The sequence below is a fragment of the Sorghum bicolor genome, chromosome 8, assembly GCF_000003195.3.
Source record: "Sorghum bicolor cultivar BTx623 chromosome 8, Sorghum_bicolor_NCBIv3, whole genome shotgun sequence".
In the NCBI taxonomy this organism is placed as follows: Eukaryota; Viridiplantae; Streptophyta; class Magnoliopsida; order Poales; family Poaceae; genus Sorghum; species Sorghum bicolor.
The window spans coordinates 57,556,140-57,575,211 of record NC_012877.2 but is presented as its reverse complement, the minus strand read 5'-3'; the positions used below and the strand labels follow the sequence as shown (position 1 = coordinate 57,575,211).

General features: G+C 45.5%; 3 protein-coding genes and 2 pseudogenes across 3 annotated transcripts; 3 read left to right on the top strand and 2 right to left on the bottom strand.

Moving 5' to 3' along the window:
• LOC8074280 (isoflavone 3'-hydroxylase) lies at positions 2,472–4,882 on the top strand. Its single transcript, XM_002443393.2, has 2 exons — positions 2,472–3,727; positions 3,815–4,882. Exons 1-2 carry the CDS (start codon positions 2,774–2,776, stop codon positions 4,442–4,444), a joined length of 1,584 nt encoding a protein of 527 aa, XP_002443438.1. The 5' UTR covers positions 2,472–2,773; the 3' UTR covers positions 4,445–4,882.
• On the top strand, positions 5,558–6,330 carry LOC8069694 (annotated as a pseudogene).
• On the bottom strand, positions 7,236–8,143 carry LOC8069693 (annotated as a pseudogene).
• LOC110429536 lies at positions 11,326–13,580 on the top strand. Its single transcript, XM_021445596.1, has 2 exons — positions 11,326–11,727; positions 11,847–13,580. Exon 2 carries the CDS (start codon positions 12,168–12,170, stop codon positions 13,578–13,580), a length of 1,413 nt encoding a protein of 470 aa, XP_021301271.1. The 5' UTR covers positions 11,326–11,727; positions 11,847–12,167.
• On the bottom strand, positions 14,022–15,366 carry LOC8074279 (probably inactive leucine-rich repeat receptor-like protein kinase At2g25790). Its single transcript, XM_002442355.2, has one exon. The coding sequence runs from the start codon at positions 15,353–15,355 to the stop codon at positions 14,027–14,029; it is 1,329 nt and encodes a 442-aa protein (XP_002442400.1). The 5' UTR covers positions 15,356–15,366; the 3' UTR covers positions 14,022–14,026.

The following is a 19,072-nucleotide window of genomic DNA, read 5'->3' as shown; positions in this document are numbered from 1 at the left end:
AAATTTATCCAAATATTTTTACATGGAAAATAACACACTTAAAATCCTAAAATATGGTTTAACCATAAAAAAATTGTTTTACCTCCAAAATTACGGAACTAGCTTCAAAACTCCAAAATCATGTTCTATCTTAGGTGTCTAGTTTGAAATTTTTAATTATATATTATAATTAGTTGGTGTGGATCACCCAATTATGTAGAAGCACCAAATGTGCATCGTCAAAACTATGTAAGCACTAGTAGAGCGTCATTAGGACTACATATGTGCGACATGGGTGCATGCAACCACATAGACTAACACACAAATACTTTGAATTGAGGGATTCTACTAGCAAATAAGCACCAAAATGGACCTATCAGGATTCAAACAATTTCAAGCTATGCACCATAACATAGAGCATGATTTTAGAGAAAAACATGAAACTAGTTTCATAATTTTTTGAGGTACAACAAATTTCTAAGATTAACCATCTTATACGTATAAAAAAATATTTGTATAAATTTATATTTCTAGTCTAATTTACCTCCTAAACTTTCACTTTTAGCTTAGTCCGATTTAACCCATCTAAGATAGCGCCACATCAGCAAAATCGCCATAAAAACCACCCAAAAGTGCAAAAGTAAATGGTTCTAAAAGTTGAAAGAGGCCAAAAAACTAGTTTTATAGTGAAGGAAGGAAAAAAATTTTAATCTCGATGGACTTATTTGGATGCTTATTTGCTGGTAGAAACTCTCATTATCTATTATAATTAGTCGTTGTGGATCATCCGACTATATAGACACACCAATGGTGCATCGTTAGGACTATTATGTAAGCACTAGCGGAGCATCTTTAGGACTACATATGTGCGACATGGGTGCATGCAACCACATAAGCTAAGGCCTGTTTAGATTTGAATTTATTTTGCTCAAAGAGGAAATTTTTTGTGGAATTGGGGCTTGAGAACTAAACGGGGTCAAAAAATTTTGGGGCCAAAATTTTGGGCTGCAGGGCCTGCTACTGTGCATGCATTTCCATAGAAGCCCACCAACGACAACTACAACGGCATGCAGCCCAAGTTGTGTCAGAAATTTTTTTTTTGCCAAACTAAACACCTAAGAGCATCTCCAAGTGTTTTGCATAATTGAGTTGGCATTTGTTGTTGTTTGCAAACTCCCAAAACAAAATGCAAAGTTTAAAAATAGGCTATTTCCAAGGGTTTTGCATAATTGGATTGGCAATTAGGCAAAATGGACAAGGCCGCGATTTTTTCCCTCGCGTGCGCGCTCGCGATCGTCTTCCCGCGCGACTTTCCTTCACGCGAAAGTCTCCACTGGTTCTCGCGTTTTCCTCACAGGTCATGCCGCCAATTATTCCTGCTCCCACCGCTCATTGCAGGTGCCGCCGCGACGACTCGTATCAGACTCGTTGCGGGTTTCCTGTCGTGGGGGCGTCCTTGAACTCATGGTGTGAGGCGACGGTTTTCTGTCGCGATGGTGTCCCTCGCGAGTTCTGCAGCGGAAGGCGGCGATGGTGTTGCTCGCGATCGCGATATATGGCGCGAAGAAAGTCCGGGTCGCGCGGGGACCGGGAGACGCATACGATCGGCCTTTTGCCAAACCGTGCGCGGCTTGGCATATATGCCAAGTTTGCTCTCTCATTTGCCAAGTTGCCCAAAATACAAACTCCAAATGCAAAACCATTGGATACCTCTTTTTTATGATTTTTGGCAAATTACAAGAATGTAAAGTCCAAATGCAAAACCCTTGGAGATGCTCTAAAATTTTTCGCGTGCGTCGGACTTCTGAGCTAAAATTCTGACCACAAAAAATTTTATCACTTTGGTCAAAAAAATTCAAATCTAAACAGGGCCACAAATACTTTGAATTATTTATCTTGGGACCAACGCCTACCATATCGCAAATACATAGCTCTAAACGATACTCTATTGGCACTTCTATGTCGTTGGACAATCAACATCAACTAATTAATAGAAAACAAGGTCTTTTACTAGCAAATAAGTACCAAAATAGACCCATCAAGATTCAGACAATTTCAAGCTATGCACCATAAGATAGAGCATGATTTTAAAGAAAACCTGAAATTACTTTCAGAATTTTCCGAGGTACAACAAAATTTTCTAAGATTAACCATATTATAGGATTTTAAATTGGATTATTTTCTTCATGTAAAAATATTTGGATAAATTTATATTTCTAGTCTAGTTTGCCTAAACTTTCACTCTTAGCTTAGTCCGATTTAACCCCTCTAATGTGGCGCCAAATCAGCAAAATCACTAATAAAACCACCCAAAGTGCAAAAGTAAATAAATGGTTCTAAAAGTTAAAAGGGGCTAAAAAACTGGTCTTGTAGTAAAGGGAGGAAAATCAAACGAGGAGGAAGTAAATTGGACTTCCTTCATTTTAAAATCATATATGTTGGATTTGGCTCATGAAGTTGTCTCCACTGATTCCCCCCACCCCGTTGTCACCTCAAGCCTTGTGATGATTGCCACGTCAACTTCTCCCTCCATTGGTGAGGTCAACTGCTCAAAGTGCCTGGCTTCAGGATTTGCCGTATCTTCTTCACCGGCACTCCAACAGTGGTCATTTTCGTTCTAGCAGCTGTAATTTTGCACACTAACGAATGACAACTCTCCGAACTCCCAAGGTCGTCAATTCGTTATCTTCTCTGGCTTCACGATTTGCTGTATCTCCTTCCCGATCTCGTTCTTCCTCGCCCTCCTCTCTCCCCACCCCAGCTACGGCGTCGCCCTCTGGGAGTCTTGCCAGCCATGGAAGCGTCGCCGAGCGGCGACGCTCTCCTGTTCTCCATCGCCATCGCCACCACCTTGCTCATCGTTGCCGCTGTCTGGAACAGGCGTGTCCGTGGGCACGACAACAACGGCGCGCCGAGCCCGCCATCGCGACCGCTGCTCGGCCACCTCCACCTGCTCGGCAAGCCGCTGCACCGCTCGCTGGCCGCGCTCGCCGCCGCGCACGGCGCCGGCGGGGGCCAGCTGGCGCCGCTCCTGTCCCTGCGCCTGGGCGCGCGGCGCGCGCTGCTGGTGTCGTCGCACGCCGCGGCCGAGGAGTGCTTCACGGCGCACGACGCCGCGCTGGCGGGCAGGCCGCGGCTGCTGGCCGGGGAGCGGCTCGGGTACGGGTACACCACCGTCAGCTGGGCGTCCCACGGCGACCACTGGCGCGCCGTCCGCCGGTTCCTCGCCGTCGAGCTCTTCTCGGCGTCCCGCCTCGCGGCGCGCGCCGCCGACCGGCGCGCCGAGGTCGCCGCACTCGTCCAGAGCCTGCTGCTCCGTGACGACGCCGCCGCCGCCGGACCAGACGACGCGTCCCGCGCCGCCGCGGTGACGCTCCGGCCCAGGCTTTTCGAGCTGGTGCTCAACGTGATGCTGCGCTCGCTCACCGGCGCGCCTGGGCACGGCGACGACGTGCGCAGGATCCAGGGGATCATCGAGGAGACCTTCGCGGTGAGCGGCGCCCCCAGCTTCGGAGACTTCTACCCGTCGCTGCGGTGGATTGACCGTCTGCGCGGCGTCGATGCGGCTCTAATCCGTCTCCAGGCCAGACGCGACGCGCTCGTCGCCGGCCTCGTGCGCGACAAACGGCAGAGTCGCAGAGCCGGTGGCCGGCACACGGAGAAGAACGGCGCCATTGACGAACTCCTGTCGCTGCAAGAAATCGACCCCGAGTACTACACTGACACTGTCATCAAAGGTATTGTCTTGGTGAGTAATCTCTCCTGTGAATTGGCACCACCATGGTAAATCGGTGACATGGTTGCAATCTCTGTGACGATGCATCTATCCATACAGATACTGCTCAGTGCCGGCACGGACACATCGGCGCTGACCACTGAGTGGGCAATGGCGCAGCTGCTGACGCATCCGGAAGCAATGCGGAAACTGACAGCTGAACTGGACACCAATGTCGGCACATCCCGGCTGGTGGAGGAGTCGGACATGGCGAACCTGCCATATCTGCAATGTGTGGTCAAGGAGACTCTCCGGCTGTGCCCCGTCGGTCCGGTCATCCCAGCGCACGAGGCCATGGAGGACTGCACCGTCGGTGGGTTCCATGTCCGGCGTGGCACCATGATCCTCGTGAATGCTTGGGCGATTCATCGGGACCCCAAGTTATGGGAGGCGCCGGAGGAGTTCAGGCCGGAGCGGTTCATGGACGCTGGCATGGTGACCACGGTCACCGCCCCCCTGCTGCCATTTGGGCTTGGCCGGAGACGCTGCCCAGGGGAGGGGCTGGCAATGCGTCTTGTTAGCTTGACACTGGCGGCGCTCGTCCAATGCTTCGACTGGGATGTCGGTGAATGTGGTGGTGCTCCTGACATGGCTGAAGGAGTTGGACTGTCTATGCCTATGGCGAAGCCGTTAGCGGCAGTATGTCGGCCCAGGGAGTTTGTCAGTAGCATGCTATCTGGATCAACATGAATAACAGAACATTGGTTTCTGAATGCTTAAGCTATTCAGTTACCTATGATTGTAACTTTGTAAGTAAGTAAGAATGCTTCCAGCTAGATGTGCATGATATATCAAATGTTGTAGCTTATTCCAGACTCCACTATGCATCTGTTCATGAAGTGAGACAGAAAAAGATAAAATGTCAGTTGCAATTAGTCTTCAAAGTTCCAAGCAATGATGTATGTCCACTGAAACTGATTTCAGATTTTAAACCAGCAGTGCCCTCCGATCCAGATAATGAACCATTTGGGAATGCCTCTGAATTTCTGATGGTTCAAATGATTCAGAGATTATGCATCTGATGGTTAACTTGACCCTTCTTACTTTCGAAGTTCTGACAATTAAGATTAGCTGTCTGATTCAGATTTCAGAGACAATCTTATATCTAACACAGAAGACCAAAACATGAGCGATTTGGTAGAATTGGATTACCCTTGTGAATTCTGATTGAGGTAATATTTCAGTAGTTTTCTATTTTGTCTTGTAAGCATTATAAAAACCTCAGTTTGTCAGTTCCAAATGAAATTGCTAGAAGCAGCGTTCTGCTTGCTAGAGCATAACAAGTTTATTCTCTCTTGCCCAAATGATAGGTTGTTTTAAATTTTCTTGGTACATAATTTTTACTATATATATAAGATATACCGTGTGACTAATACGTGATTTAGATACATCATAAAAACTATCTATCTAGACTAGAAAAACTTAAACAACCTATAATTAGAAACGAAGGGAGCAGAATTGACAAGGACGTTCTTTCATCTGAATGAAGCAAATAACCTGAAGGATATGGGCCGCTGAGGAGCCATTGTCAACTACCTTGTCAACAGCTATGTCCCTATTTTTCTTTGTGTTTGACAGAAAAAAAAAGCACTTGTGAACCTGTCAAAAGAAGTAAAAGAAGCCTGGAGGCATAGCTCCATGTTGTCATTCTCAGATATTAGAAACAGAAATGATACAGTACTATCTGAAATGACTATGGTGTTGGTATTTTAGTAATATATCATACTCCATCTTGCAAAGAGTGTCATTATCACTTAACAGTTGAATCTTACAACTCCAGCTGAGTGAGTTCCAACACTGTCGATGCAAGAAGCTGATCCTAGGTACTATGTGGACACGATCATCAAAGGCGTCATCTTGGTGCGTGTATTTGGTGAGTAGCTGACATGGTTACAATCTCTCCATGATGATGCATAAGCAGCCAGCAGGTGCTACTCACTGCCGGCACCGGCACATCGGCGCTGACCACCGAGTGGGCAATGGCGCTGCTGCTGACTGAGTGCTAACACACGCAGAAGCAATGCGGAAGGCGAGGACTGAGATAGACACCAACGTTGGGTCGTTGGCACAACAGGGCTCATGGAGGAGTTGGACACCATGAACATCCCATATTTGCAATGCGTGCTCAAGGAGACCTTGTGGCCGGCTGCGCCGCGTTAGCCCGGTCATCCCGGCGCACCGTGCACGAGGCCATGGAGGCGGACTGCACCATCGGTAGGTTCCATGTCGTGCACAGCACAATGATCCTCGTGAACGCTTGGGCGACCCACTAGGATCCCAAACTCTGGGATGCCCCTGAGGAGTTGAGGCCAGTATGTTTGGTCTGGTGACCACGGTCACCGCGCCCATGCTGCCATTCGGACATGGACGGAGAGGCACTGTTCTGGGGAAGGGTTGGCGATGCGTCTTGTTGCCTTGACACTAGCAGCGGTTGTGCAGCGTTTCGAGTGGGTTGTTGGTGAAGGCTGTGTCATTGATATGACCAAAGGCGTTGGGCTGTCGATACCGATGGTTAAGTCATTGGAGTCTGTTGGCCCCGGGTGTTTGTCAGAAGCATGCTCTCTGCTTCCACATGACAGACCTTGTTTAGATGCGAAAAGATTTTGAATTTCGTTACTGTAGCACTTTCGTTTGTTTGTGGCAAATATTGTCTAACTATGGATTAACTAGGATCAAAAGAAACTGTGCAATTAGTTTTTATTTTCGTCTATATTTAATGCTTCATGTATGTGCCGAAAGATTCAATGTGACAGAGAATCTTGAAAACTTTTTGGTTTTTGAGGTGAACTAAACAAGGCCTAACTCAACACGTAAAGGTTTCTGAAGAATAAACAGAATTGGATAACGCTGAACTTGGACTGTTCTCTAATGCTGCTCGTGGTTGTAAAGAAGAGTATTCATAACTAATTATCCAAAAACCAAACTGAAATACCTAAGGTTAAGATCCAAAATAAACTTCGATTAAAGGTTTGGTCTCAGGTTCAAGGTAACTGAATTTGGTTCCTAACCTCGAATAATAGTGATAACCAGTTCTAGCCCGACAACATATTTCAGCCTAATCCCTCTATGCAACCTTAGAGCAAGTTTAGTAATACAACCTACTTGCTGGCTGTAAGGTTCTTTATAGCCTTCTCCCAGCCCACCCATACAATAGTTAGCTATTCACTATTAATATATGGTCCACTTATCTCTCACAAAGTTTTTTGGTTTTTGTGTCCAAGCTGGCTGTAAGCTTACAGCCTGCTTCTCCTCTCTCTCATCTCTTCTCTCCTCCACATCAGCATTTACTAAGCTTACAGCCCACCATAATACTTGCTCTTAGCACATCAACCCTCTCATCCCCCATGGCTGCATCCTTCACCTAGCCGGTAGCCCCACCTCTCTATGATGTTTGTGTGTGGTAGTGCATATTTATTCACGTATGGATTCAAGGTTTTGATATTCGGTCTTAGGGCAACAAAAATTATGGAACACACTTTGATACATTGAAATTTAGAATATGAAACTATAATTTCTTATTATCGAGAAGTCACATGCATCAGCATGAAAACTTCATTATTACACTACAAATCATATGCAATCTAGAAGATGGCACCACGAATGATGGGTTGTTGCAATAAGGCAGTAGGGTTCGTTAAAGCTAGTTGGTTGAATGACAGCAATTGTTGTTGTTGCAAGAAGGCGGCCACAACTTGTGGGTAGAATGGCAGGAGCTGTTGTGTTTGCAATAAGGCGGCAGGGTTCGTCAGAGCTAGTTGGCTGAATGGCAGGAATTGTTGTTATGCAAGAAGATGGCAATGTTTGACACAGCCTGAGGGTAGAATGGCAGCAATTGTTGTTGTTGTTGCTGCTGCAAGAAGAGGACAATAATGTTTGCCACAGCTTGCGGGTAGAATGGCAGCAATTGTTGTTGTTGCAAGAAGGTGGCAATGTTTGCCATAGCCTGCGGGTACAACTATTGTTGTTGCAAGAAAGTAGCAGGGCTCCCAAGAGCAAGCTGGTTGAATGGTAGTAGTTGTTGTGGCTGCAAGTAGGCAATGGAGTTCACTCCAGCTAGTTGATTGAGTGGAAGAAACTGTTGCTGCTGCAAGAGAGTAGTAGGGCTCACAAGAGCAAGCTAGTTCAATGGTAGTATCTGTTGTGTCTGCAAGTAGGCAGCGGGGTTCGCCCCAACTAGTTGATTGAATGGAAGAAACTGTTGTTGCTGGAGTTAAGCAACAAGGTTCGCCGCAGATACTTGATTGATTGTCAGTAGCAGTGGAATACCAGCGGCAATAGGAGATTGTGAGCACTGTGAATAAGCAAGGAAGAGTAAGGAGCGGAATCGTTGGCAGTAGCGCTTGCCAAAAGAGCAAGGAGCACAAGGACGACCAACGACTTGGCGGCCATTGTTGCTAAGATGTTGCTAGTGTACTTCACTTTGTATGTTGCTAGTTGGTCTCAATAGTATGGGAGATGGATTAACTACTAATTTGATGACTATTTATACACATGGTAGGTCATGTATCTCAGCAGATTTTTGCTTTAGCCAACAAAACTATTAGAAATAAGCTAGAGATGACATGGTATCTAGTCAGTTTGGACATTCAGTGACCACTTTTCTTGGCTTACACTTTATATATTTGCAAATTAAATAACCAACAAAACTATTAGAAATATGCTAGAGATGACATCTAGTCAGTTTTGACATTTAGTGACCACTTTTCTAGGCTTTCCTCTCTTGGTATTTTATGAATACATGAACGATAATGGCATGCTCCATTCACCTTTACACATATGCATACCATAGCCACATAACATATGATCCACTTGATTAAAGTCAGTTTATGAAGTTGTGACCAGCTGATGTGGATCTCGTCATTTTCAACTAAATTTGTTGACAATTTGAGATACAGTTTGTTCCATGATTTGTTAGTGAAACCTACCACGGCAAAAACCAAGGTTCCACGCTAATACCATAAAAGTGTTCTGGATTGGGATAAAAAAACTGTCAAGGGTATTTTTTGCATTTATTTTCTCCTAAGGCCATGCACAATAACACACAAATACTCTAATTTAGACTATGTAAGTGGTGGTGGCTAAAGGGAAACTAGGATGGTTGGACTGGAGAGTGAGGGCAGAAGAGCATAAAGGGAAAGTGGTCTGACATATTAGCCAAGGGTGCAGTAAGGACATTTTTTTGACAAGGACAGTAAGGACATTGAGAATGGAAACATCAAGACATTGGATGAGACATGAGGAGAACAAATACAACAGAACAATGGGATTGAGAAAAATGAGCAAGGTCATTTTAAACAATGACAAAGACAGGTTCATCTGGCTAATAAAGAAAGATGGTGTCTTCACAACTCAGTCCCTTTATAAAGAAATAATGAAGGAGGAGAGAATTGGGGGGAATGGGATATTCTGGAAAACAAAGATACCTTTGAAAATTAAGATTTTCTTATGGTACTTGAAGAGAGGGGTGGTTTTAACAAAGGACAATTTATTAAAGAGAAGGTGGAAGGGGGATTCTAAATGCAAGTTTTGTGGTTTAGAAGAAACCATTCAACACCCTTTTTTCAATTGTTGGGTGGCCCGGTTTGTTTGGAATTTGTTGATCATCGCCTTTAACATTATACCACCAAGAAGCACAACTCACATGTTTGGATCTTGGATAAGGAGCTTTGCTCTAGGGCTAAGAAATCAATTAATGGTGGGAATAGCGGCTTTGTGTTGGGCATTATGGTTGAATAGAAATGATACGGTGTTTCAAGGATCAATGGCTAACTCTTATCTGCAGGTAATTTTCAGGGGGCATATTGGATCCGGCAATGGTCCTTGTTGTCTAAAGAGGGAGAGGGATCTTGAACGATGGATGCAGGCCGACATCTGGAAGGAGTGGCACTACAGTTTTTTATTGGCCAGGTGTGGAAGAGCTAGAGAAGAATAGAAGTGCAATGCTTTGTTGCTGTAATGTCACTAATGTTGTTTAGAGGTTTTGAGCAGTGGGCTATCTGTGTTGCTGCAGCCAGTAGTCTGGAGTTGACTAGGGGCGTTTTTGTTGTCTGTGTTGCGAAACATTGGTCTAAGTACCGTATTTGTATTGTTTGGCTATAAGCATTCAATTGTGAATGTGAAGGCCAGAATGCTTTTATTCTGTAATTAAAAAAATCAAAAGCTGAACAGTGGATTTAAAGGCTTGTGTTCACACCTTAATATTCTATCCAAAATAATTAAAATTTGCTAGACGAAATTTAGCATAATAGGAAGATATATATCGTGCCAATTAGTAGATATACACGTGGATCCACATCGAGTTAACATACAGCTGAAGAAGCATATTATATAACTAATATGCAAAACCATATAACATCTATGCGGACAACATCTGGAGAACCTCATGAAGAATCCATGTATTCAACCAATATTAATCCAGAAGTGAAGAATTCAAAAACAGCCTTGCCTATCCCGAATTTCTAACAAACCCAATCTAAGAACATTCCTTCTCCATCCATGTTTTTTTTTGGAAAGGAGAAAAAAAATCATCTCCAAGAGTTCCTATATCTCTTTTCCATATTTCAATACTTGGTAAACCACCGTCACCTATGCGCAAATATACTTGTGGCCTGGGAGTGCACATCCGGAGAAGTAGAAGGAGGTAGGAAAGGAAAAGGAGGAAAGACAGGGTTCTAGGTGAGAAAAGCGCAAGGTAAAGATCTAGTGGAAGGGTTTAAACCTATATAAAAACAAATTCAAAGTTTCTGATTCAAAACTTGAGACCGGGTCATTGGAAAACAAGTGCCAAGAAAAAAAGTTAGGATAAAAATATAAGAAACTCTTAGAGATTTACCTTTTTTTCTCTCCATACTAATTTCACTACAAGAAATGGTGTTTTACATGACGTTTTCTTATGACCTTCTTAAAAATCATCACAGAATTACACTAGTCATTCTTAGGGTGATACAACTGTGACAGGCTAACCGTCACAGAGTGTTGTAATATCCGTGACGAACGAGCTACCCTTCACAGAGTGCTGTGGCACTTCACTTGTGTATACGTGACGAATGACTGATTTGGTCACAATTTAATCATCCAACGTGGTGCTGATTTGGACGCCGGACAGGTACAGTCACAATTTAATCATCCAACGTGGTGCTGATTTGGACGCCGGACAGGTACAAATGTGGGACCCAGTTGTCGGCAAGAAGTTGAGGTGTAAATCGGACAGGTGCGACCCACCTTTCGGTTATAGTTAAAATGGACTGATTTGGTCACAATTTAATCATCCAACGTGGTGCTGATTTGGACGCCGGACAGGTACAAATGTGGGACCCAGTTGTCGGCAAGAAGTTGAGGTGTAAATCGGACAGGTGCGACCCACCTTTCGGTTATAGTTAAAATGGACAAAATGTTGCGCCTTTCGGCGATCCTAGAGTTCGAACCCAGGACCTCTCAGAGGTCCACTCGTGAGAGGTTACCACTGGACTACTGTTGTCTTGTTGGGTATTGCGTTTCCTTTTTTTTGTACGAAACACATTGCATTAAGATTAATGCCTTTTGACTTGTCCGCACAGCAGAGTCCAGTCCGCCGCCCCTATCCGAACTTCCACGCCGCGCCCTGCCCAGTCCGTGCCAGCTTCCACGGCGGCGTTAGAGGCCACGGCGGAGGCGCAGCCGGCGGCTCATTGGTGGATCTGGCTGTGGTTTACTGGGAGGTGGCAGTGGCTTAGGAGGTGCAGAGCAGAGGCGTTGGTGCCGGCCATTCGCGTAGCAGCGATTTGCGGCCACGGCGGCGGTGATTTGTGGCCACGGCGGCGGCGTAGGTGACCGGCAGCTGGTGTTTGCGGCGAAGACGTTGTTTGACCCGGTGCCGGTGGCGTTTGCGGCGGAGGTGGAGGAGGCAAAGGGGGCTGCCGTGGTGTGTGTTCTGCCTGGCTTCGTGAAGGCTTCCCTGCATAGTATCCATTGGCACCCACATTTGACTTTGTCTGGTAAGCAGCAGCAGGCCTCCCCACTACTTTAATTGGTATGAATTTTGCATTGTGAATAAATTCAGTGCTGTTGTGGTTGTAACGAATTTGAGATGTATGTTCCTCAATTTTTGTTGTAGATGGATAGAAGTTGGGTGCATGGTGTACTTTTTACAAGTCAGTATGTTTATGGTGTGACCTCTTTCATGAACTTCATCAAAGAGAGGTTTAATGAGTCAGAAGAAATTTTGTGCCCATGTAAGACTTGTTTGAACCAGAAGTATATGCCCCAAAGTGATGTGCAGAGACACCTACTGCTCAATGGCATGTGCAGTACATATACAAGGTGGATACTCCATGGAGAGAGCAGCAATATTCATGTTTTGGAGGAACCAGTGCCTTAAGATGGAAATGATAACTCTTTGGAGGAACCAGTGCCTGCTGACGATGGATTTGATGGGATGTTAAGGGACCTTGTCGGCTCTGAACATGTACCTGAGGATGGACATGAAGATGGAAACCCATCCACTGATGCTGCATCACGATTCAAAGTTCTGATTGAAGAGGCTAAGCGTGATCTATATCCCGGTTGCACCAATTTCTCAAGGTTGACATTTGTGATCAAGCTGCTCCATGTCAAGTCATACTATAGGATCACTAACTCAGCATTTTCAGTATTTTTGAAGATATTGTCAGAAGCTTTCCCAGAGTTCAACACTATCCCTAAATCATATGATGAAGCAAAGAAAATGCTACGTGATTTGGGACTTGGTTATACATCAATTCATGTTTGCCCGAACAATTGTGTGCTATTTAGGAACGATTATGCAGAACATGATAATTGTCCAGTTTGTGATGCCTCAAGATGGAAAGATCCTGAGAAAAAGAAGGTTCCTGCAAAGGTATTGCGGCATTTTCCATTGATCCCTAGGCTACAAAGGTTGTTTATTTCGAAGAAATCATCTGAGGAAGTACAATGGCATAAGTTGAAGAGGAAACACAATGAGAAGGAAATGACCCATCCCGCAGATGGAAAGGCATGGGAAGATTTTGACCAGTGCTGGCCTGATTTTGCCCAAGATGCACGGAACCTAAGACTTGGACTTGCCACAGATGGCTTCAACCCTTTTAACAACATGAGTTCATCTTATAGCATGTGGCCAGTTTTTGTCATTCCATACAACTTACCACCTTGGTTGTGCATGCAAAAATCTAATTTCATGATGTCTTTGTTGATTCCTGGTCCTCATTCACCAGGGAAGACCTTTGATATTTTCTTGCAGCCACTTGTAGAAGATTTACTTCAGCTATGGTCTGGTGTGGATACTTTTGATGCTTTGACCGGAAAAGATTTTAACCTTCGTGTTGTAGTCTTGTGGTGCATTCATGACTATCCAGCACTGAGTACTTTATCTGGCCGTACCACAAGTGGTTATTTTGCTTGTCTCCATTGTGACAAAAACCCTATGTCCTATGCCATAAGGAGCAAACTATGTTATATTGGACACAGTCGTTTCCTTCCAAGAGGTCATCGTTTGCGTAAGGCAAGTGATTTTGAGTCTCTCCATAGTAGTAGTGCAAAGCCAGGTACTTTCACCAAAGAAGAGCTGCTAGAAGAATTAGAAAAGGTTAGAGATGTAAGAGTTGGAGAGAAAAGGAAGCATTCTGGGAATCGTGTGCCAATTTGGGGTAGAAGGGTATGTTTATGGGACTTACCCTATTGGCAATCTCTAAAGCTCAGACATAATCTTGATGTCATGCACATTGAAAAAAATTTGTGTGAAAGCTTGGTTGGTACCATTCTTGACATCAAAGGGAAGTCAAAAGATAACTATCCTTTTCGACAATCTGTGACCAAATCCATCGTCATGTAAAGCACCAATCCTTGTAGTGTTTGGGAGTTGACAAATACTATATTTTGAGGAAAAAAATATAAGGAACTCTTGGAGATGCTCTAAACCAACCCATTAAAAGAATGAACCTGTCACTCCTCCAGCTTATATTAGAAGATTAAGGCTTGTTTGGCGCAGTTCAACTTCATTAGTAAAGTTGTATTTTTAGAAAATAGCTTCATGAACAATTTTTTAGGTGAAGCTGAGCTGTTTTAGAAAAAGTGTTTGGTAAAATAGCTTCACCGCTTCATGCATAGATGAGAGAGAAAAAACTTAAAATAATTTGTAAATTTATGAAAACTTTATTTTATGTGTCTTTTTTTGGACTTTAATTTACACATGTTTTTCAATTTTCCTGTTAACCCAAACCATGGTAAGAAAACGGAACACATATATACCTAGGTAGGATGATGTGTACAAGATTATTTCTAAAAAAGATTCCCACTGAGCTGGTTATTCCTTAACGTCAAGTAGCTAAGCTGCGTGGCCGTCCAAAGAGCTAGTGGCACATTTCCAGAGAGCTGGTTATCGTCTAGAGCCAGCCATTCCAGAGATTTGCAGGCGGCGAGGCCTGTCGGGATGGAGCCGTTCAAATGGTTGCCACGGGCGGAGAGGGAAACGAACTGTCCTTTGGAGCACAGGCCTTCTGGGATGGCGCCTGTAAGCTTGTTATTATCAGCATTAACCGAAACCAAGTCAGAATGCTTCCCAAGATCCGGTGGGAGCGTGCCATTAAACCTGTTATTGGATAGATCCAACAGATAAAGTGACGGTAATCGGCCGATGCTCTCTGGTATCTCGCCGGAGAGGTTGTTGCTGTAGAGGAACAAGTGTGTGAGGTTCTCCAAATGCCCAAAGACTTCCGGGATGCTTCCAGTAAGGTTATAGTTGTCAAAAATGGTGATACGTCCTAAGCTCTTGGCGGCGAACTCATCATCAACCACTATCTCACCGGTGAGGTTGGTCCTGCACAAATACAATGCTTGCAGCTTCTTGAGGCTCCAAATCCTCGGAGGTATGCTTCCTGTCAAGGCGTTCATTGACAGGTCCAGTACCTCCAACTCCGACATCTCAAGCACATGGCTCGGGAAGTCGCCAACGAGGTTGCACTGCGACGCGTCAAGGTAGAGCAGCTTGGACAGGTTCTTTAATGAGGCTGGCAGCCCGCCAGCGTCGAACGGGTTTCCTCCGAGGTCCAAGTACTGAAGGCTTGTTAGCGCACCGAGATCCGCTGGGATGGAGCCACTGAATCCGTTGCTGTGAAGCAACAGAGTTGTTAGATTCGGCGTCAGGCGGCGGCCGATGTCTGACGGCAGCTCACCGGTGAAGTTGTTCTGCGACAGGTCGAGGTAGTCGAGCGAAGCGCAGCGATACAGCGTGGTCGGGAACGCGCCGGAGATGTTGTTGCTGGAGACGTCGAGGTAGGCCAGGGCCGAGAGGCCGCCGATGGCGTCGGGGAAAGGGCCTGCGACGGCGGCGGTGCCGGCGAGGGTAAGCATCACGACGCGCCCGGCCGCGTTGCACTTGATGAATCGCCAGCTGCAGTGCCCGCCCGGTGCCGAGGTGTTCTTCCACCCCTCGAGCACGCGTGGGTCCCCCCACGCACTCTTGATCTGGAGCAGCAGCTGCGCCTCGTCCACCTCTGCCGCCGGTTGGGATTGCGACTGCGCGACCGCGAGGCCTGCGAGGCAGCAGAGGCAGGGCAGCAGCGCGAGCAGCGGGAGAAGGTAGGGCCACGCACGGAGCAGTGGCGCCATGTCTCCACCGGGAGCGGGACTGGCTTCGTGGTGTCGTGGGCGGGCATTACTTGTGCTAGATATATGGCGGTGCCGGCCGGGGATATGATTTGCTTCGCAGCTGGTTGCCAAATGGCAAATGCGGTGCCTGTGCCACCTGCTAGAAGACGGACTGGGTCTTGGCTATAATAATCTAAAAAAAATGTTTTGAGCGTTAGAGCAGCCGGCAGTAGTGTGAGTAGGCAAGAAGAAAACAATTGGGGGTCAGGGAATCCATGGAAGAACAAGCGGAAGCAACATCGATCGAGCAAGAGGATTAGCGCAGACAAGTACAACAACAAATGATTGATTTGTTAGTCCTTGATGCTTTAGGGCTTTGGCACAGCTTAACTTCACTAGCTACGTTACACGGATACTTCAGGATATGAGCGTATCGCGTATCGGATACGTATCGGACACGGATACGTATCCGATACGCCACCGATACGTATCCGCGGAGTATCCAAATTTTAATTATTTTTTAAAAAATCGGATACGCTGGGCTGATACGTATGTGTCTCAGCATTCGCGTATCTGCTTTGGTGGATACGGCCCAGCCCAACAACAGCCCAGTCAAGCACTTATCCACTGCGTTGCCCTACCCTCACGCACGACACACCGCACGCGCTCCCATCCGCGACGCCGCCTCTGCTCGCGACTCGCCGCGACCCCCGACCCGCCGCCCGCGACTCGCACGCGCTCCCATCCGCGATGCCGCCGTCCGCTCGACGGCGACGAGCAGCCGCCTGAGCAGGCAAGCACCCGTCCCATCCGCTGGCTTCCCTGCTCCCATCCGACGACCATCCTCTCAGGGACGGCGCGACCCTCCCTGGCTTCCCTGCTCTCCGTCCGCCGGCAGCAGGCAAGCACCCGTCCGCTCGTCATCGCCAAGTCTCCAGCCTGCCGAGCACCGTCCGCCGGTCCGCCCCTGCTCGCCACTCGCCATCGCCAAGTCTCCAGCCTGCTGGATCGGGGTCGACCTCCAGTGAGTGAGTGAATCCCCTTCCCCATTCTCGATCCGTTCTATTTCAGTAGTGGAGCTAGAGTTAGTGATTCCTATTGCTTGATTATTGTAGATGGCGTCTCCCAATTTGAGTGGTGCTAGTGCTAGTGGTACTGGTAGTGTAGGATCTGCAGCCACACAGCCAACAGACATTAAGGCTCCACTTTGGGATCATGTGATTATTCTGGAGAAGCCTAAAACTGGTGGAGGAAATGCTATGTGGCGCTGCAAATACTGTCCAATGCAAAAACTGAGTAGTTACACTAGAGTTGAGGCTCATTTGCTGCAGATTTCAGGAAAGGGAATAGGTAAATGTCCTAATGTCACATATGAAATGTTGAGTGCAATGAGAAAGGAAATTGAAAGGTGCAAGAATCTGGTAGAAAAATCCAGGTCCAGAATGGTTTCACTACCTACTGCTCCTTCCTTGAGCAATACCGATGACACCAACAAGAAGTCTAAGAGGGGGCCTACTTCTGCATTGGAAAAAGCTTGGAGAGCGGAAGACCGTAATCACTTGGATACTTTGATCAGTAGAGCAATTTATTCTGGAGGGGTTTCTTTCAACTTTTTGAGAAATCCATATCTTCGAGAAGCTTTTGCCTTTGCTAGCAGCAGGAACATGCAAGGTTATGTGATGCCTGGTTACAACAGAGTTAGAGAGGGACTTTTGAAGCAAGAAAGGAGGCACATAGAGCGTTTGTTGGAGAGCACAAAGAGCACATGGTCAGAGAAGGGAGTCACAATCTGCACTGATGGCTGGTCAGATCCTCAGAAGCGACCAATAATCAATTTTGTGGCTGTTTGCGACAAGTCACCTATGTTCTTGAGAGCTGATAATTGTGAAGGTGAGATCAAAAGCAAAGAATACATTGCTGAAAAATTGAGGGCAATAATAGAAGAAGTAGGTCGAGATAATGTGGTCCAAATAATTACTGACAATGCTGCAAATTGCAAAGGTGCTGGTCTAATAACTGAGGCGGAGTATAATAATATATTTTGGACACCATGTGTTGTGCATACCCTTAACCTTGCTTTGAAAAGTATATGTGAACCTAAAATAGGAAATAATCCTTCTGATGATGACAAATTTGTTTGGGAGCAGCTTGAATTTATACATGATGTCAAGACTGAGGCTGCTATGATAAAGAATTTCATAATGAATCATGGCATGCGGCTTTCAATGTTCAATGAGTTCAGCCGTTTGAAGTTGCTTTCTATTGCTGAAACCAGATTTGCCTCTGTTGTATGCATGCTGAAGCGCTTTGTTGAGGTAAAATCAGCCCTCCAACAAATGGTGATTAGTGACAAATGGAGCATCTACAAAGAAGTCAGAGATGATTCTCCAACTCCAACAGCCCAAATTGTGAAGGACTTGATACTTAATGATGTATGGTGGGATAAGGTAAACTATATTCTTAGGATTACCACTCCCATATATGAAATGATTTGTATGACAGACACCGACACACCATGTCTTCACTTAGTTTATGAGATGTGGGATTCAATGATAGAGAAAGTGAAGAAAGAGATATATTGATATGAGGGCAAGCAAGAAGATGAGGATTCAGACTTGTACTCTGTTATTTATGACATATTGATTGCTAGGTGGACAAAAGGAAATAATCCACTTCATTGTTTAGCTCATTCACTTAATCCAAGGTAAAAATTGACATGTCACTTGTGTCATTCATATTCTTCCATTGACTAAATCATAAAGTCGAATTGACTACTGCAGATATTATAGCAAAAAGTGGCTTGAAGAAGGTGTTGGCCGTGAACCACCCCACAAGGATAAAGAGGTGTCAAAAATGAGGATGGTTTGCTTCAAGAAGTTCTTTCCCAATCCAGAAGACTTAGCAAAAGTAAAAGAAGAGTATGCAAAGTTCTCTAGTTGTTCTGAAGAGTTTAATGATCCTGACTCAATCCATGATAGATGGGCTATTTCCCCTATGACTTGGTGGACAAATCATGGACAAGCTGCTCCCATGTTGATGAGTTTGGCCATGAAATTGCTTAGTCAACCAGCCTCATCTTCTTGCTGTGAAAGAAATTGGAGCACCTACAGCTTTATCCATAGTTTGAAGAGAAATGCTTTAACTCCAGAGCGTGCTGAAGATCTGGTCTTTGTGCACACAAATCTGAGGCATCTATCCAGAAAAAGTGATGCATACAAGACAGGAGAGACAAGGATGTGGGATGTAGGAGGGGACTCTTTTGATTCACTTGGTGGTATTGGCATTCTTGAAGTGGCTGACATGTCTCTTGATGAACCAGAATTGCAAGCTATGACTTTTGGTTTGGATGCTGAGCACGAGCAGCATGATGTAGTGGATGACAACGGGACAAGTGAGTAGGGAATAAGACCTTGCTGGCTTGCTGGCTTGCTGCTGTCTTGCTGGCTGTTGCAATGTTGCATGTAGGCTGAATAAATTGCAAGCCTGAAGCCTTCTATTAGTTTCCTAAATTTGAGAAGTGAGACTACTATATTTGAGACATATTGTTCTGTAATAATAGTACTTGCGACCATATATTGCTATCAACTTTATTGCTATCAGCTTTAAATTTAGACCTGTATTATTTTTATTTTTTTAATTATTAAACGTATCCACGTATCGGTTTTTTCAGGAAATTGACGTATCCGCGTATCCGTATCCTTCCGATACCGATACGCGTATCCGTATCTGTGTAACATA